The following is a 16,636-nucleotide window of genomic DNA, read 5'->3' on the forward strand; positions in this document are numbered from 1 at the left end:
ACTGAGGTAAGGCTATAATCCTGCTCTAAAAATGAACTTTGTATAAAAACGTCGTAGACCCACCTTCATGTATACATATCGACTCAGAATCGAAAACTGAACAAATGTATGTGTGTATGTGTGTGTGTATGTATGTATGTGACCAACAAACTAGCTCATGTTTCTCGGCACTGGCTGAACCGATTTGACCCGAACCTGTTGCATTCGACTTGGTTTAGGGTCCCATAGATCGAGTTTTATACAGATTGAAGTTTCGATAAGTAGTTCAAAAGTTATGTATAAAAATGTGTTTTCACATATATCCGGATCTCACTTAAATGTATGTAAACTATGTCCGGGTCTATCATCCGACCCATCGTTGGCTAGGTTATCAAAAGAACTTTCCAACAAGCCTAAAACATTGAAGATCTGGCAACCCTGTCTCGAGATATGGCCACTTAAGTGATATTGATGTACTTTTTGGATGCCGGATCTCACTTAAATGTATGTAAACTATGTTCGGGTCCATCATCCGACCCATCGTTGGTTAGATTATCAAAAGACTTTTCCAACGAGCACAAAACATTGAAGATCTGGCAACCCTATCTCGAGATATGTCCATTTATGTGATATTTATGTACTTTTTAATTCCGGATCTAAAAAATAGATGAAATTTTTGTACAATTCCATCATATCAGCCATTGTTGGTAATAGGCGAGGAAGGCTCCAACCACATAGGTGGATTAAGTTAGTTTTTATGAAAAGTTTGATAGGATTTCATACTATTCAATGAGTGTTGCTATATCACAGTAAAGAATGTTGTCGAAACGGTAGTTAACAGCATTTTGATTAAAAATGGATATAGTTTTATCGAAAATGCTTTTTCTTTATCTACAAATATGTCTTATTAGTCAAAAACCGTCAAAAATATAACCTATATTAAATAAAATCCACAAATTACGGGTGGCCGTCTTACCCCCGGAGGAGGTGGCCGTCTTGCCCCCAAATAAATTATTTTTTTTAAACATTTTTTGTAAATAGCTTATCGCATTTTTTTTAACTTTTTCAAGGGACATAATCTAGGGAAAACTTCAATTTAACATGAAAAAATATTTGAAGACAGGAAAACATATTGTTATCTAACAAGAATGCCTAAGTTGTAATCCATGAAAATTACATCCAGTTTCAAGTTCAAAAATTATTTCTTTATTTTGAGCTATTTTTATACTATTTCAAACAATATTTTTGGCAAAGGTGACTCCATATGCATTATTTAGCATGAGGAACAGTATTGCTAAACATTTTAGTAATATTAATTAGTATACTTATTAAAACAGTGGGGTGGCCGTCTTACCCCGCCTGGCCGTCTTGCCCCCAGCTCCCCTAGCTGTTTATATAAAGAGCTAATATAATTATCAAAAATATGCATCGTGAGAACGGATTTTCGGATCGGTTTGGGTATTTTTTGAAAAAAAAAAAAAAATAGATATCCATCATTTTATGTGGTCGATCTGTGTTTTTGAGCCCTTACAAATGTTAGAGTTGGTTTGAAATTTTGAAAATATTTTTGTACTTTTTTTAATGGTCCTAATTTCTGCAGGTAAAAAAAGTCACGCATTTAACAAAAGATTTTTTTAGCGTATTTTTTTTGTGGGACTGTACATTGGTATTTCATGAAAATTTCAAATGTTTTCAAATGAGTTCAAACATGCTAAATATGATTATAAACGCGGGAAAATGCATTTTAACTGGTTTTCCGTTGGTTAAACTTTAATTTTCATTAAAATTTTGAAGTTTTTCGAAAAAATATTTTTTTGCCCCCTGATTTTTCAGGCCAACTTTAAAGGGGGGGCGACATAAACTTTGAAAAATATTTGCAACGGCCTAAATGCAAAAAAAAATTCTAAAAACGAAACAAGGAAAACCAAAAATCAAGAAAAGTTATGTTTTTGTAGAACAAAAGTTGGAAATTTTGGAAAATTATGATTTTCCATGGTGAATTTTCAGATAAAAAAATATGTTGCGTAACTAATACACAGAACAAAAAACGATGGTAATATTCATCAGGAATAGTGACATATTTTGTGTCGATCGCATTTTTACACATTTTTTATGTAATATTACTCAACAAGAGGTTATATTCAACCTACCAAATATTCAACATTCCATTTTTTACTGTAGGTAAAGGTTTTTGTGTGTGAAAAGTTCAACTTGAAAAAAAAAAACAAAATACGGGTACTATATTTTTAAGTCCTTGCCGAAGACACCAAATCGATCCGAAAATCCGTTCGAAAGATACAGATTTTTCAATAATTTTCACAGTAAAACAATTATGGTAATGTTGCATCTCAGAATGGGTATGGAAAAAGTGTGTAATTTTACCTCTGAAAATGTGTAAATTTACCACTTTACTGGTGTAATGCCACATTTTCAGTCTAAATTGAGGTAAAATTACAACATAAAAGAGGTAATATCATCCTTCCAAAATACACCTTGCAAATGTACACATTTTTTCCTTTTTTTTTCAAAGACTTCTGCTACAATTTTCTGGAGACTAGAATGGGCGAACTAATGATGAAAAATGTCTGCTTTGGTTCTATACAAGTTATTTTTTTTGTTTAACTTGATACGAATAAGTAATCGTTATCGGAAGTCTCAGAAAATTGCTTAATATTGAAACATTCATTCAACTGTCTGAATTTTAAAGTTTCTCAAATCTTCATCGTAGAAATTTTTAAATATTTTACACTTAATTTTGCATTAAAATTTTATTTTGAGTTGATGAAATAGAAATTTGTTGTTTAGTACTCAACAAAAAATCTCGCATGGAAAAAAGCCAATTTTCAAACTTGATTGCATTTTGAAAATCAATTGTTAGTGCTTAACTTTGATGAGTTCTTCTCTCTTTCTCCCTTTTGCTGATACCTTTTTTATTCAAATCATCTTTCTCTCCTCAAAATCATCATTTTATGCTAATCCAATTTACTTGCGCCCTTCGCGTCTTTTTTTTCCTTTTGTCACCCGACTTCCCATCCCAACCTTTTCCGAACGAGCTGCTGTCATCGTTCGTTCTTTCTCCGGCGGAAAACCACTAAATCAGTTTAATTGATTTACAAATCGGCTCCATCCGTCGTCGTCGTCTCATCCCGAGCCGAGCCTGATGCTGATGGTTTAGCCTCGCAATATTTATTTGCCTTCATTTTGCGGCTAACGTTCCACTTGAGCGAAGAAGTCGTTCGATTGTGGGTGTGGAAGAATTTCGAAGGGAGTAATGTTTGGAATGGGCTTATTAAGTAATTGTTAAATTATAAATTATTTTTAAATTTAAAATTTCTTAACTATTTTGAAAGAATCTTTCAGAATTCGAAATGAGCCCAAAAGTTCAGACCTGAGTAAACGTCCCTTAATCACACTGATTTATGAAAACGGCACAAATAAATAAAACGAAAAAAAAAACAACTCAGAGAAAAAACTTCAAACCAGTGCACACGATGTCTGGTGGAGCGGGGAAAATTTGCGGTGAATTTGATTGGCATCTTGATAATTGAGTTTTAGTCGGTTGGATGCGGCAGTCTGAAGTCGCGCTGAAGGGGGCCGGCCATTTGGGTCATAAACCGAACTTTGAGGTAATCACTTGGGGAACTTTTGTGGTGGGGTGGGCGCAAATCTGATGCTCATTGCATGTCTCCGTATCAAAGTTGGGTTCGAGGGCACGCCAGCGAAATAACTGCTACGGTTTAGAGAGGAACTTTTGATTGCATTTTCGTTAAAAGTTTTACGATTTAAATTTAGTTCTGCTAATTATTTTTTTAAATGAATTCAAGTATTTCAGTATCACAACTAGAAGGAAAAGTTGATTTCCTTGAATTTTGGACAACAAACCAGCAAACTTCAAAAAAGCATAAAAAAGGCAAATGTGATGACAGCAAGTTGGCTTATGTTGTCCAAATAAAACTTTTACCTTCCACCTCTGTCCTTATCTCGGAAAGGAACAGCGACAGGAGCCTCGGAAATCCTTGCCAGACAACAAACTTGGCAGCCAATTGGCTTTCCGAGGGCGACTAATGAGATTAGTGTCTGATGGCTGCTGAGGGTTCTTGAAAAGTTTTACCTCCTTTGCTTTGAGGGAAGGATACAAATTTTGTGAGCGCTCACCTTTCGTGAGCAGGGGTAATTTTCTGGAGCAAAATGTGGCTCAACCAGACTGACTGCGGTGAAGGTGGTGGTTTTTAATTTTCATTCCGGGAAGACACTGATTGACGTGGATGGTTTAATTGTTTTGGTGTTCTTAATTTGAATTAGTTTCTGCAGCAATAAACAGCTGAATAAAATACTGACTTTGGGGTGCTTCTAGTATTACTTAGAAATAATGGTTTACTTATAAATATTAAATTATAATAATTATAATAATTAAAACTTTAATAGCTATAATTTTTTAACCTCAATAATTATGTCTGAAATATTGAAAAATGCTACGTCACTTGGGAACGACCCCTTAGATAATGGGGTCCTTTTTAAGCCCTAAATTTAAAAAATTGGCGAAAATACAGTTTTAAATTTTATTCACTTGGTCTCATATGAAAGCTTAGGGAAGAACTTGAGCCCTAAACCGGTCTGAAAATCCAGAATTGGCCCCGAGAACCTGCTTCAAATGAAAACGTCCCCAACTTTGACGATCTGTATCCCTGGCAAATTTCAACCAATCGGATCGCTCTTGGTTTCATTTGGCAGAACCACAAATACTTATATTAGGTCTACGGTCTACTTGTCTATTTTGATGAAACTTCCATTCTGGTGCATATCAAACATTACAAAATTGAAAGATATGACAAACTACACAGAAAAAAACATGGTAATATTACATCTGGGAAGGGGTACATCTTTTATGTCAGAAAGAAAGGTGTAATTTTACCTCTGGAAATGTATAACTTTACCACTTTTCTGGTGTAATGTTACTTTTTCAGTCTAAATTGAGGTAAAATTACATCATAAAAGAGGTAATATTCAACCTTCAAAAATTACAACTTCCAAATTTACATTATTTTTTTTCTTTGTATGGTCTTTTCGATGTCTTCTGACTCATCGTGGCCATTCCAGAACCCGTTACCGGTGACCATTTCGGGACACTTCTGTAAATTGCAAAACTAAGTTTAATTACAAGCCCGATTCCAATTAAATGGCAAGAAGAATATTATTAGGACATGAATATAACGTCATGATTCGAATTCCCGGACGCTTCGAAACCCGGACACTTCATCCTGTTTTATCAATTATTTGGATATAAGTTCGCATTATGAATGTCAAAACTGTTTTATTTGATGAATTCCAACATCAACTTTCATTTAAAGTTTGTTTGAACGCTGTAGTTAATGCCAAAACAGTCAAATAAAATTAAATTATAAGTTTACCAAAAATGCGAAACATTTCGCTTGAAATATTTCATAGGCGTTCGAAGCACCGGGAAGGCAAAGTAGAAATTTATGGTTTCGATTTCCTTAAATTCTAGCAAATTTTTACATAAACTATCGATTGTTTTGATGTTAACAGCTTATTTGAGACCTAAAGAATGCCATTCACTAACATTTCAGTCCAAATTTGTGCGATTCATAAGTAAAATCGAGTGTCCGGAATTCGAAGCAAAAGTGTCCGGAATTCGAATCAGCTTTTATCAGTGTCCGGGATTCGAAGCACAACAAGTCATTTTAATTTTAAAATTCTGATGAAAAATTGTTAGAAAAGACATATTTTGCATGCATTTTCTTGAAACTGACTGTTTATACTACATCCTGATGATGTTTCTACATTTCCAACTTATAACATGATTTTTTGCCAGCTGTAACAAAAATGATATGCTACTAAGTGTCCGGATTTCGAATCATGACGTTAGTCATGCTACTGACAAAACTTTAAAATATCCAAATATCCTTTAAAAATATAATAATTTGAACGCTTCCTATCCTGCTGAACATGAATAAAACTAGTCAAAATAAATTCTGAATGCTCTGATGTTTTCAATCTGGATCTAAAATGATTCATAAAAAAATACTCGGTTAAAAATTTATTGCAATCAATTGGGGCTTCCAATTTTCTTAGGAAACGGGGAAATAATTTTGAAAATTCCGTTTTCCAAAAAAAATTAAACAACGGAAAAAATCATCAAAAAAATTGGATTTTCAAGCATGATTTTAACAATTTTGAAATTAATAGTTAAACTTACACTTATTCTTATAACTTATTTCTTTTGTTTCTTTTTTGGCAGAATTACAGTCCAGACTCGATTATCCGAAGGCCTCGGAGAAATTTCACTTCGGATAATCGAATCACGAAAAAAATTGCCTTGTCTTATTTTTGATTGTCGAACTTAAGCATGACCCCGTAAACTACGCTGAAGTGATTTCAAATGCTTAAATCCAAGATGGCGGCCAATATGTCAATGTAGAAATATTGAAAAATGCATTTTATAATTTAAAAGGCAATCAACTATTCAAATTTGACTAAAATGGGGTTGCAGAACTCGAATTTGAGAAAAAGAAAAAAACGTTTTTTTTGTTCGTGTTTTTGATTAGGCCGATGCAAATATTTAAAAAACTTTTTGTCCCTCGGCCCTGGCCGAGGTCAAGGGGGAAAAAATAAAAAAATATAAATTTAAATAACAAGCCATAGTCTTCACATTTAAATGAAAAAAGTGTTTTAAAATGCATTTTACACTAGTTCAGTTGTTTTGCAATCATTAGTTTTAAAAAAATCTAAGATCTGACAAAAACAAAAATTGTATCGAAAAAAAAAAGATTTTGCATCGAAAATTTTCAAAAAATCTTAAGATTTTTTAATTAACCCAAATATGCTAAAAATGATTTTAAACGCAGGAGAAGGTATTTTAATTTGATTTCAGCTGGTTGCACTTGAATTTTCATTGAAATTGTGAAGTTTATTGTAAAAATATTTTTTTTGCCCCCTGATTTTTCGGGCCAATTTTGAAGGGAGGGGGGGGGGGGGGGTGACAAAAACTTTTAAAAATATTTGTACCAGCCTTATTCGATGTGAAAATTTTCCGAGGCCTTCGGATAATCGAGTCTGGACTGTATCAGAAATATAATTCATATGTTATGATGACTAAATAATTTAAACAAAAAGGTTGGAAATAGTTTCCTTGAACATTGAAACAAATCATTTCTTCTTTAACAGGATATTTATTATTTTCCTCGCTTGGTTTTTTGTGAACATTTTCGAGGGATAGGAAAAAGTCATCTACAAAAAATGGTTGCTCTTTAGTCATTTTGAATGTCCTTACTAAATGATTTTTTTTTTTATTATTTTTGCTAACCAATTTCAATCATTTTTTTCGATAACTTTGAAAACTTCAAATTAAAAGAAAAAAGAGAGGGACCGAAAACACTCAGAATATATTTTTTAAATATAAATGTAACAAAAAAATGACATAATTATTGATTTAAATGGTATTAAGTGTAAAAAAATCAACCTCCAAGGATATTGTAGATTTGTCAACCAAATAAAAAAAATGATAAAAAAGTTTAAGTGATCTGAATAATACAGGGGTGCCCAAAATACGGCCTGACGTTTATTTTTAACTTTTTTATGTTTAAATTTTATTTTTTTTAGTTGGTAAAAAACTAATAATGTATCAATATTTTGATCCCCATTTTAGGACACAAAAATTTTGTTCAAAAATCTTAATTTTCAAAACAATTTCACACGTTTCAGTGTTAGTGAAACTAGTAAATATCGTCAAAACTTTCATCAACCATTTTTGGAAATCTTTATAAAACATTCAAATTTGACATGGGTAAGAAACTGTAATAATTGCAAAATTTAAGTGTTCTATATTAATTCAAAAATCATAATAACCCTTTTATAAACTGATCCTCAAACTTAATTTGCACTTAGAAACCTTCCCTCGGGATTCCAACTCATGACAGTTGGATAACGAATCTGATTGACTTCCAGCTGATACAGGCAGACAAAATGTTGAAAACGGAGGAACAACCCTATTCCCTCCATAATTAAAAATTGGGTCGAAAAATCAGGGGCAAAATATTTTTTTAAAAAACTGCAAAATGTTGAAATTTGAGTGCAATCAGCTGAATTCTAATAAAAATGCTTTCCTCTGCGTTTAGAATCATTTGAGCATGTTTGGGATTATTTATGTTTTATTCGTCGAATTTTGCATTAAAAAAAAAACAAAACAAAAACAATTTACTTTTACGGGTGCTTAAAACTATTTCTTACATTTTTTTTTTCATTGAATTGTTGAAGTTCTGGCTCTCAACAATTTTTCAACAGTCACACTTAATTTAAAGATAAAATCATTTTTGAAATAAAAAAAATAAATAAAAATATAATTGAAAACACAAGTAGGGGAAATTCTCGTATGTTTGGCAGGTTAAGCACTCGCTCCTAACTCCATCTAATTTGCTGATTTTCACTATTTAAACAACTGATTTTGCAAAACTTTTGATAGAAACTTGCTTGCTCACTTCTTATTGAGCTATTTATCACTCGATTTCAGTTCAAAACGCTTTTAATTAGCTTTAATTGAACGACAAAGTTCTGACCTGCCAACATTAGAGGCACGCTGGAATTAGATGCTGTTCCCCTACATTCAGCTTTTTTCAGATACCTGAAACTAAAAAAATCAACAATGCCATTTTCTGTTTTTTTTTCTTATTTTCAATTTGCGAAAATTTTCAAAAGATTACAGAAATAATAAAAAATCAACTTAAAGATGTATTTCTTGATTTTTAAATTAAAATTGCGTTATTTAATTTTTTTCAATAACCTATTTTGTAAATTTGGCTTTCAAGCTCATTTGAGCTTCCAATTTGGCGCGGCCTTCAAAAATTTTGAGCACCCCTGGAAGCAAACCTTCAAAATACTTTTTTTTGTTTATTTTTGTTGTATCTTTATTTTTACAATTTAGGAAAATCCTGGCTTTACACAAATCACGAAAAAAAGTTTATTTCTTAATAAACACAGAATTAAGATATCGCAATAATCATTTTTGCCTTCCTCACCTCAATGAGGAAAGGCTATAAAATCACTCGAAAAATGAACTTCTTTATTTGACCTCGTAGACCCACCTTCGTGTATACCTATCGACTCAGAATTAAATTCTGAACAAATGTCTATGCGTGTGTATGTCTGTAAGTCGATGCACCGAAAAATATGCACACGATTATCTCCGGACTGGTTGAACCGATTTGGACTGTTTTGGTTTCATTTGATCCGTCTTAGGGTCCCACAAGACCCTAGTTAATATTATGAAGTTTAGAAAAGTACTTCAAAAGTTATGCTAAAATACTAACTTAATCCACCTATGTGGTTGATGCCTTCCTCACTTGTTACCAACAATGGGTAATATGAGTGGTTTGAACACATATTTCAGCTATTTTTTTTAGGTCCAGAAAAATAAGTACACAGATATAACTTAAGTTGTCATAACTCGAGACAGGGTTGCCAGATTTTCAATTATGTGGACTCGTTGGAAAGGTCTCTTGATTACCTAACCAACGATGGGTCGGATGATGGTTCCGGACATCGTTTGCATACATTTAAGTGAGATCCGGCTTCAAAAAAGTACATAAACATCACTTAAGTGGTCATAACTCGAGAATCCGAGTATATGCAATGCAAACATATTCTTTAAATGATTGTTTGGCTCTGCAAATGCTTACGAAATTTAAGGAAAACAAATCACAAAATAAATCAAAAGAGCTCACCTGCACCTCCTCCTCCTTTTCGCTAGCGAACTGGAAGTCCTGCTGTCCGAGGGTAATACTGATGATGGTACTTAAAAGTAACACGACACACGCCGTGTATTCCTGATGCCGTAAATTCATTGTGGTTGCTCCTGTGTGAATTGGTTGCTTCCTAAGATTACTCCAGCCTCCACTCTTAACTATTGATATCACTTGTTTCAAAAATCACTCACACCGGTTTAGTTTTCACGTGAAGAAACACACTATTTTTTTCCTGGGTTTTAAAACACACTTCTCTCACTTTACACTAGATTCCGCCATGATTTCTGGCGCTCTGGCTACCCCACTTTATGCTTTTTTTTTCTTAAGGGATTGGTCGATGGATTCGTTGTAAAATGCACAGCCCTGCGGTCATGAGTCGTTTGATCTTTGGGGTTCTGCTGGAACACTGTTTCTGATGAGATCTCGTCGATGGTCAGCAATTAGGAATATCTGTGAAATGAGAAATAAAAAGAGGGAAAAATTGAAAATAAAACCGACTCCGTAAGTGCTTCTCGCGGCTGTTAGAGGGTTAAATTGTTTTATGGGGTCGTTTCGTTGGTGTCACCAGTCAGAGTCCGGTCCGTCCAGATGAGGCAGAGGAGCGATATTAAATGGTGTTTTATGATGTTGCCACACTGCTAGTGGAAGGGGGGGTCATGTGAGCTTTTTGTCGTCGACGGTGATTCTTGAGCTCTCTTAAGGGAGGGGAAGAGGTGTCGTCTGGTTTGGAAGCTTTGATATGGTGACGAGCAGCAAGAGCGCTGCTGGAGTGACTCACGGTGTGATTCTTCTGTTAGGGGGTGGACTTGGGACAAAATGTAGGTCATTCAGGCAACTGTGTGCTACAGTTAATTAAAATGATGGGCAGTAAAAACAGTGCTTCAGGTGCAATCTGGAGATGAAATTGAAATCTCTGAAATTGAGCTTTGTGACTGTTTTGAAAGAGTTGACTTTAAGTGAGTTTCATTCGAATGACGAATCATCAGATGGAAGTTAGTTGAACGAAAATATCCTGCGCCCAACAAAAGTCCTACAAAAAAAACCTTGACCAAATGACTAATAAATTATAATTTGGGATTTTTTCGCCTTCTAATCGTTCCCAACGCAAATTACTCGGTTTAGGGTTTCAAACTCTAACGAGAAAAACAAACTCGCAAAAAATGACGAAGGCACGCTGTTAGAGGATGCATTATGCAGGAATTTGGGTTTGGAAGCTGATCGCTAGCGGAACGGTTTCCTAAAAGGGTAATAAATCGCGGTTATTTTTGTGTGTGTTTTTGGACGTTAAAAAGGGTTGCGGAATTTTAAGAACACTGCACAAGATTTTTTTTGCACAAGATTTCGGATCCTATTACGTACACAAAAACGTTTGACCTTAAGTGTCCACGTGGTTTATGGATGGTCCCAAAACGATATTGAAAAGTGGCCATCTGCAGAAAGACAAATCTCCTTCTCAATCAAACTCTTCAGTCAAGCGAAAAATACCCATAATGATAATAAAGCAGTAATTTGAGGTAACTAAACTATCTTGAAGTCAGAATCTGAATTAAAAAGAAAAACAATCTAATCATATTTAGTCTACCCTCGAACAACTTTTTATCATATGGTCATGAATAATATTGTTATTACTACTTCCTAAATAGTTGATTACTATTTGAGCAGTGGTATTTTTTATATCTGAAAAGGTTAAACCATCTGGCATCGTCAAAAAACTGTTTGTCAAATGGTTATTAAATGGTTTAAGTTTTATTTGTCAAGTACTTACCTTAAAACAAACAGTTCACAAATATTTTGCTGTAGTCAAATATCGAATAGTCACCATTTCTCAAAGTGTCACTATATAATCTTATATGGTAATCAAATGGTATATTTTTATTCGGGTAAAGCGACACCAATGAAGTGATTAAGAGAGAGAAACCATAAATTTCCTAATTTATTTAACAAGGCACTGCGTGAAAAGGTTGGAGACTTAATAAGTTATATTCTGTATTTGTTAAATCTGTTTTAAATTTTTGACTCTTTTGACTTGAAAAAACTTTTTCACTCTCACCATTTTTTTTACCAACTCATTCTTTATGGTGCAGTGAAAATCCACCACAAGCCGAACCAAAACTCACATAAAAGCCAACACTTGCGAGGTTGCGGTTGTTGTTCTTGCACACCCAGCAGCTGCAGTGTTGATCTGTATCACGCTGGGCAAGATATTAAATTGAAACTGCACATTCCGCTGCCACATGTGGAGCCCTTTTTTGTAGATACCATGAAGGGGGTCTTCCAGGAATTCAGAAGCCACCAACCCGAGCGGTGTCGGTGTCAGATTGAAGTTTGAGTTCAGGCTGAATTTGATTAACATATTAACATATTTTTAGAAAACGTGAGTATATCAATTTGTGAATCACAATAATTTCACTTCAACCTACAACGTAACCTCTATTAAGACAAAAATGTTTGTAACGCTTGCAGAAGTTTAAATAACTTTTAACAATCGAGCTGAAATTTTCTTGCTTATTCGATGATTTAAAAAAAAAGAATCATCACTGCAAGATTAATTCTGTACTAAAAAGTTAGCTCTTTGCGATGTTTTCAAATCAAGATAACGTTATAGAAAATTGCATGATAACTTTCGCCATCTTTATCACTGCATGATGACTTCTGTACTAAAAAGTTATCTCGCTGTGAATTTTTATTTCGAATTTTACGTCTTGCAAGATAACTTTTAAGAACATCGTAAGATAACCTTTGCCTTCGGTGTTGAAGAATCTGAGCTGCAGTTATCTTGCAGAAAACGAGATGGAGTTGATTTTCTCTGAAAAAAAAAGTCATAAATGCACGATAACTTCTGTACCAAAAAGTTGTCTCGTTGCGATGTTTTCGATTAGTAGTACCTGAGAGATAACTTTTTAGAACATTGCAAGATAACTTCTGTACTAAAAAGGTATCTTGCTGCGACGTTTTCAAATTTTATTTCTTTCAAGATAGCTTTTTTGGAACATTGCAAGATATCCTCTGCCATCTATGTTGCAGAAATTTAGCTGAGGATATCTTGTAGAGACTCCCGAGCAGACGGAAATAACTTGGGAATAACATTTTTTGATATTTGAAAATACTAGGCCAATAACATTTTATGTTATTTATAACAAGATTTGTTATTCGTCGTTATGGTATTTTTGTTATTGGATTGTTATTGTAATAACAGACTAATAACATTTTGAGTTATTCTTCGAACAAATCTTTGTTATTATTTTTTGTTATTTTAACAACTAATCCGATCATCCCAATATCAGTTCGAGTTATTATTCCATAACAAAAAATGTTATTCCCAAGTTGTTTTCGCTTTCAATCAATATCAGACCAATAACAAATTTTGTTATGATAACATAAACTGTTATTAAACTCTTATGCAAAAATGGATTTTTCAAGAATATTCCATAACACTTTTTGTTATTTTAACAGTATTTGTTATTGAAATGACATGAATTTTGTTATTACCGTCTGCCCGGGCTGAGCTGAAGCTTGATAATTTTTGTAAAAAAAATAATGAATGCATTATATCTTCTGTACTAAAAAGTTATGTTATTGTGGAACATTGTGTTACATTTTTTTAGAACATTGCAAGATACCTTCTGTCATCATCATCACTGCATGATAGTTTCTGTACTAAAAAGGTATCTCGCTGCGATGTTTTCGAATTTTAGTACTTGCAAGATATTTTTTTAGAACATTGTAAGATAACATCTGCTGTCTATGTAGCAGGAATTGAGCTGAAGTTATCTTGTAGAAAACGAGCTGAAGTTCGATGCAAGTCATCACTGCATCATCACTGTACTAAAAAGGCAGACGCGAAAAACTTTTTTCCCATAAATTAAATTTCCCAATATCGCTTCCCAAAATCGTTGCATTCCCCCCTTGGCTTATTTGCAAGACCTATTTTTTTCTTAAAATGAATAAATTATATAATTTAAGATTTATTGTTGTTAGAAGATTTATTATTGAAAACCATAAGTAAATAAATAAACAAAAATGATTTTTTATTGTGAAATAAACTGAACAATTTTCGTTTTTTTTTCAGTTTGTCTGTTTCAGTCTAAAATAATTAAAAAAAGTTTTAATTGAGAAGTAACTGAAGGCAACAGAATAAAAAAAAAAAAGCTGAACTGACATAAATAAGAAAATAATTCTTATATTTTAATGATTAAATAAAAAAATAATCATAGAAAGGGTCCAGCAAAAAAAAAACATAAAAAATATATAGTTAAGACTGACAGAATTCAATCATACATAAATTATTGTTTGAATATTCCTTATTTGTTTTTAATGAGAGGTCTGCTCTCCAAAAAAAAAAACTTACAGTTTGAGTCATAAGAAAAAAATAATTTAATTGATATTGTTCCAGTATAAACCACACCGAAATTCTAAAAACTTGAAATCAAAAACTCACAAAAAATGATTCAAACCACAAAATTATCATGTTGGACTGAAAAGAAAACAGATTTTGAAAAATAAATCAGTTTTGGGGGAGAACATTCCGCATTTTTTAGGTCATTCAAAAGTATGGACCAAAATTTTGCCGACGAGTTATGTTTTTTTAAATAGTGATTTTTGTAAAAAATGAAATTTTGTGCTTAAAATTTTTTCACCTCATTTTTTATGTAAAATCGAATTTGCATTCGAAAAGTACTTGACAAAATGTATGATTAAGTGCACCGTTTTCAAAATATAGCCATTCAAAGTTGAATTTTGTCCGTTTTTTTACAAATTGAGCTGAAATAATTCTGCAGAAATCGAGCTGAAGTTCAAATATTTTTGAAAAAAATCTTCACAAAAATAATAAATTCTGTTCTAAAAAGTTATCTCGTTGCAATGTTTTTAATTTTTAGTACATACTTGTTATCCTAATTTTTTTTTGCTGGGTCCAACATTTGACATGGCGAAATCCAGTCTACAATCCACTTGAATCACAATTTCCTTGTGAAGCGAAGTATGTCAGTAAGAATGAGTATTATAATCTTAACAACCATTCCAGTCACCGCAAGGTAGCAAAGTGTTCAAAATGGGTATAAAGCCACCTCTTAAACAATTCCTTGGAACCAGAGAAGTGTCAACCCTGCGATGATTAACTTTCTGTGGTTTCGTGCGATTTACCATTTCTTCGCTTTAAAGATTACTTTCAAAGGAGGTTGAGTCATGCAAAATCCTTCGGAGGGAGTTCCCTGCTGAATCGCGCGGTTCAGCTATTGAATCTCAACTCTTTACAAGTTTTGCCCTCATCAACTGCACATTTCGCACTTGCACGCTGCTTCTTCCTTTTAAGAACCATCTTCTTCCCACCGCGAGTTTGCTGCGTGCGAACCAGACCTCCCGCGGGGCTCACCGCGGCAAACTTGCCAAGATTTGCACGATGCGTCACATTTCGCGCCCTTTTATTCCACACACTCCCAGCCAGGGCCGGACCAATTTTTCTTCGTCCCCGTCGGCTGGCAACACTGCCACACGGGTACACACGCAAAATTATAACCGTTTTGCTAATTGATTTCAATTAGTCACTGACTGTGGCGGCCTCAAGCAAACCGTGCGTCGACCGTGGAGAGTGCAAAATGATGTTTGGTTTAGTCGCTCCAACTAGCGCTGAGTTCGCGTTGATTATTATTCGATCTATATTAAGCCCTGATCTGGTGTTTGTTTAACCGCCACGCGGAGAGCATTTACAATTTGCAATTATATCCCGATACGATACCGAGAGGTGACGGCAGGCAGGCAGACAGGTCGAGGACGGTAGACATGTGGCGGACTTTTGCGCGCAAATTGATAGTTGGAAGTTCTGAGGCGGGGCGGGGCGGCGTCCATAATGGCTATCCGGAGGCGGCCTTCAATTATATCGTGGCGAACGACGTGTGGCGATAAAGGATCAATGTAAATAAACTGATTTGCGAGCTGTGGAGGGTTGCCTGGGAATTGAGCGATGAAATGCGATATTGAACTCGTGCAGAGTTTGTTTATTTATTTTAGAATTTCTTCATTTGTGATGAGAGGGCATGAAATGAAAATAATCGTGTTTTTCGATTTTCGATTTGCGTGAAGCTTTGTCCTGTTTGGGAATTTTTGGTCAGTGGTAACAAATCTGCCGTCCATTTGGGTCATTGGGTCTGGGGGAAGAGATTTGGTCAAACGAAAACGCTGAGATTTGTATTACCCAATCTAACCCGCCAGACCCAATGTCACTCCTGTTGACGGAACTTAAAAATAAAAAAATGTATCTCTCATTTCCTCATTTAGAACAAAACAAAAATTAAAACTTCGTGTTTTTTGTAACTTTGAAGGGTAGGGCAAACACTCACAAAAACTGTTATGCACAAACATAAGGAAGCTACTTTCCACCAAAACTGGCAATGGATTTAATTTATTTTTTTGAGTTGGTTCAAACTTTAAGGGGTCCTTCCCTATGACCAGAAAGCATTTTTTGTCATTGGTTCACCCATAAAAGGCTTCATACAATTTTGGCAGCTGTCTATTTCAAAATGATACTTAAACAATTCGAAAATCTGTACCATTTGAAGGAATTTTCTGATCGATTTGACGTCTTGGGCAAATTGTTAGGTATTGATGAGGACTAATCAGAAAAAATAGGTGAGCGGATTATTTTATTTGCCGATTTTTTAATATTTTTTTGAAGAATATTCAAGTCCCAAAAATCCATAGTTTATAATTTTTGATATGCTTTTTTAAATTTATTTTTGGAGACAAAACCGCATTTTTGAGCCAAAGAGAAATATGGACACAAACATTCTTGCCGAGTTATTTGGCAAAAATAGAAATTTAACCCTACCTAACCCTAACCTAATTTTCAACCTTACCCCACCTTTAGACGGGCTTCGATCTAAAAAATCGCCACAGTTCAATTT

General features: G+C 34.0%; 1 protein-coding gene across 1 annotated transcript in view; it reads right to left on the bottom strand.

The window, feature by feature from the left end:
• LOC6053153 overlaps positions 1–16,636 on the bottom strand; it is a 174,213-nt gene that overhangs the window by 66,202 nt on the left and 91,375 nt on the right. Inside the window, exon 2 of the mRNA XM_038261324.1 lies at positions 9,717–10,187. Coding sequence (XP_038117252.1) covers positions 9,717–9,836 — 120 coding nt within the window. The 5' untranslated portion in view covers positions 9,837–10,187. The remainder of the gene's footprint in view (positions 1–9,716; positions 10,188–16,636) is intronic.

This window comes from Culex quinquefasciatus, chromosome 3 (genome assembly GCF_015732765.1).
Source record: "Culex quinquefasciatus strain JHB chromosome 3, VPISU_Cqui_1.0_pri_paternal, whole genome shotgun sequence".
Lineage (NCBI taxonomy): Eukaryota > Metazoa > Arthropoda > Insecta > Diptera > Culicidae > Culex > Culex quinquefasciatus.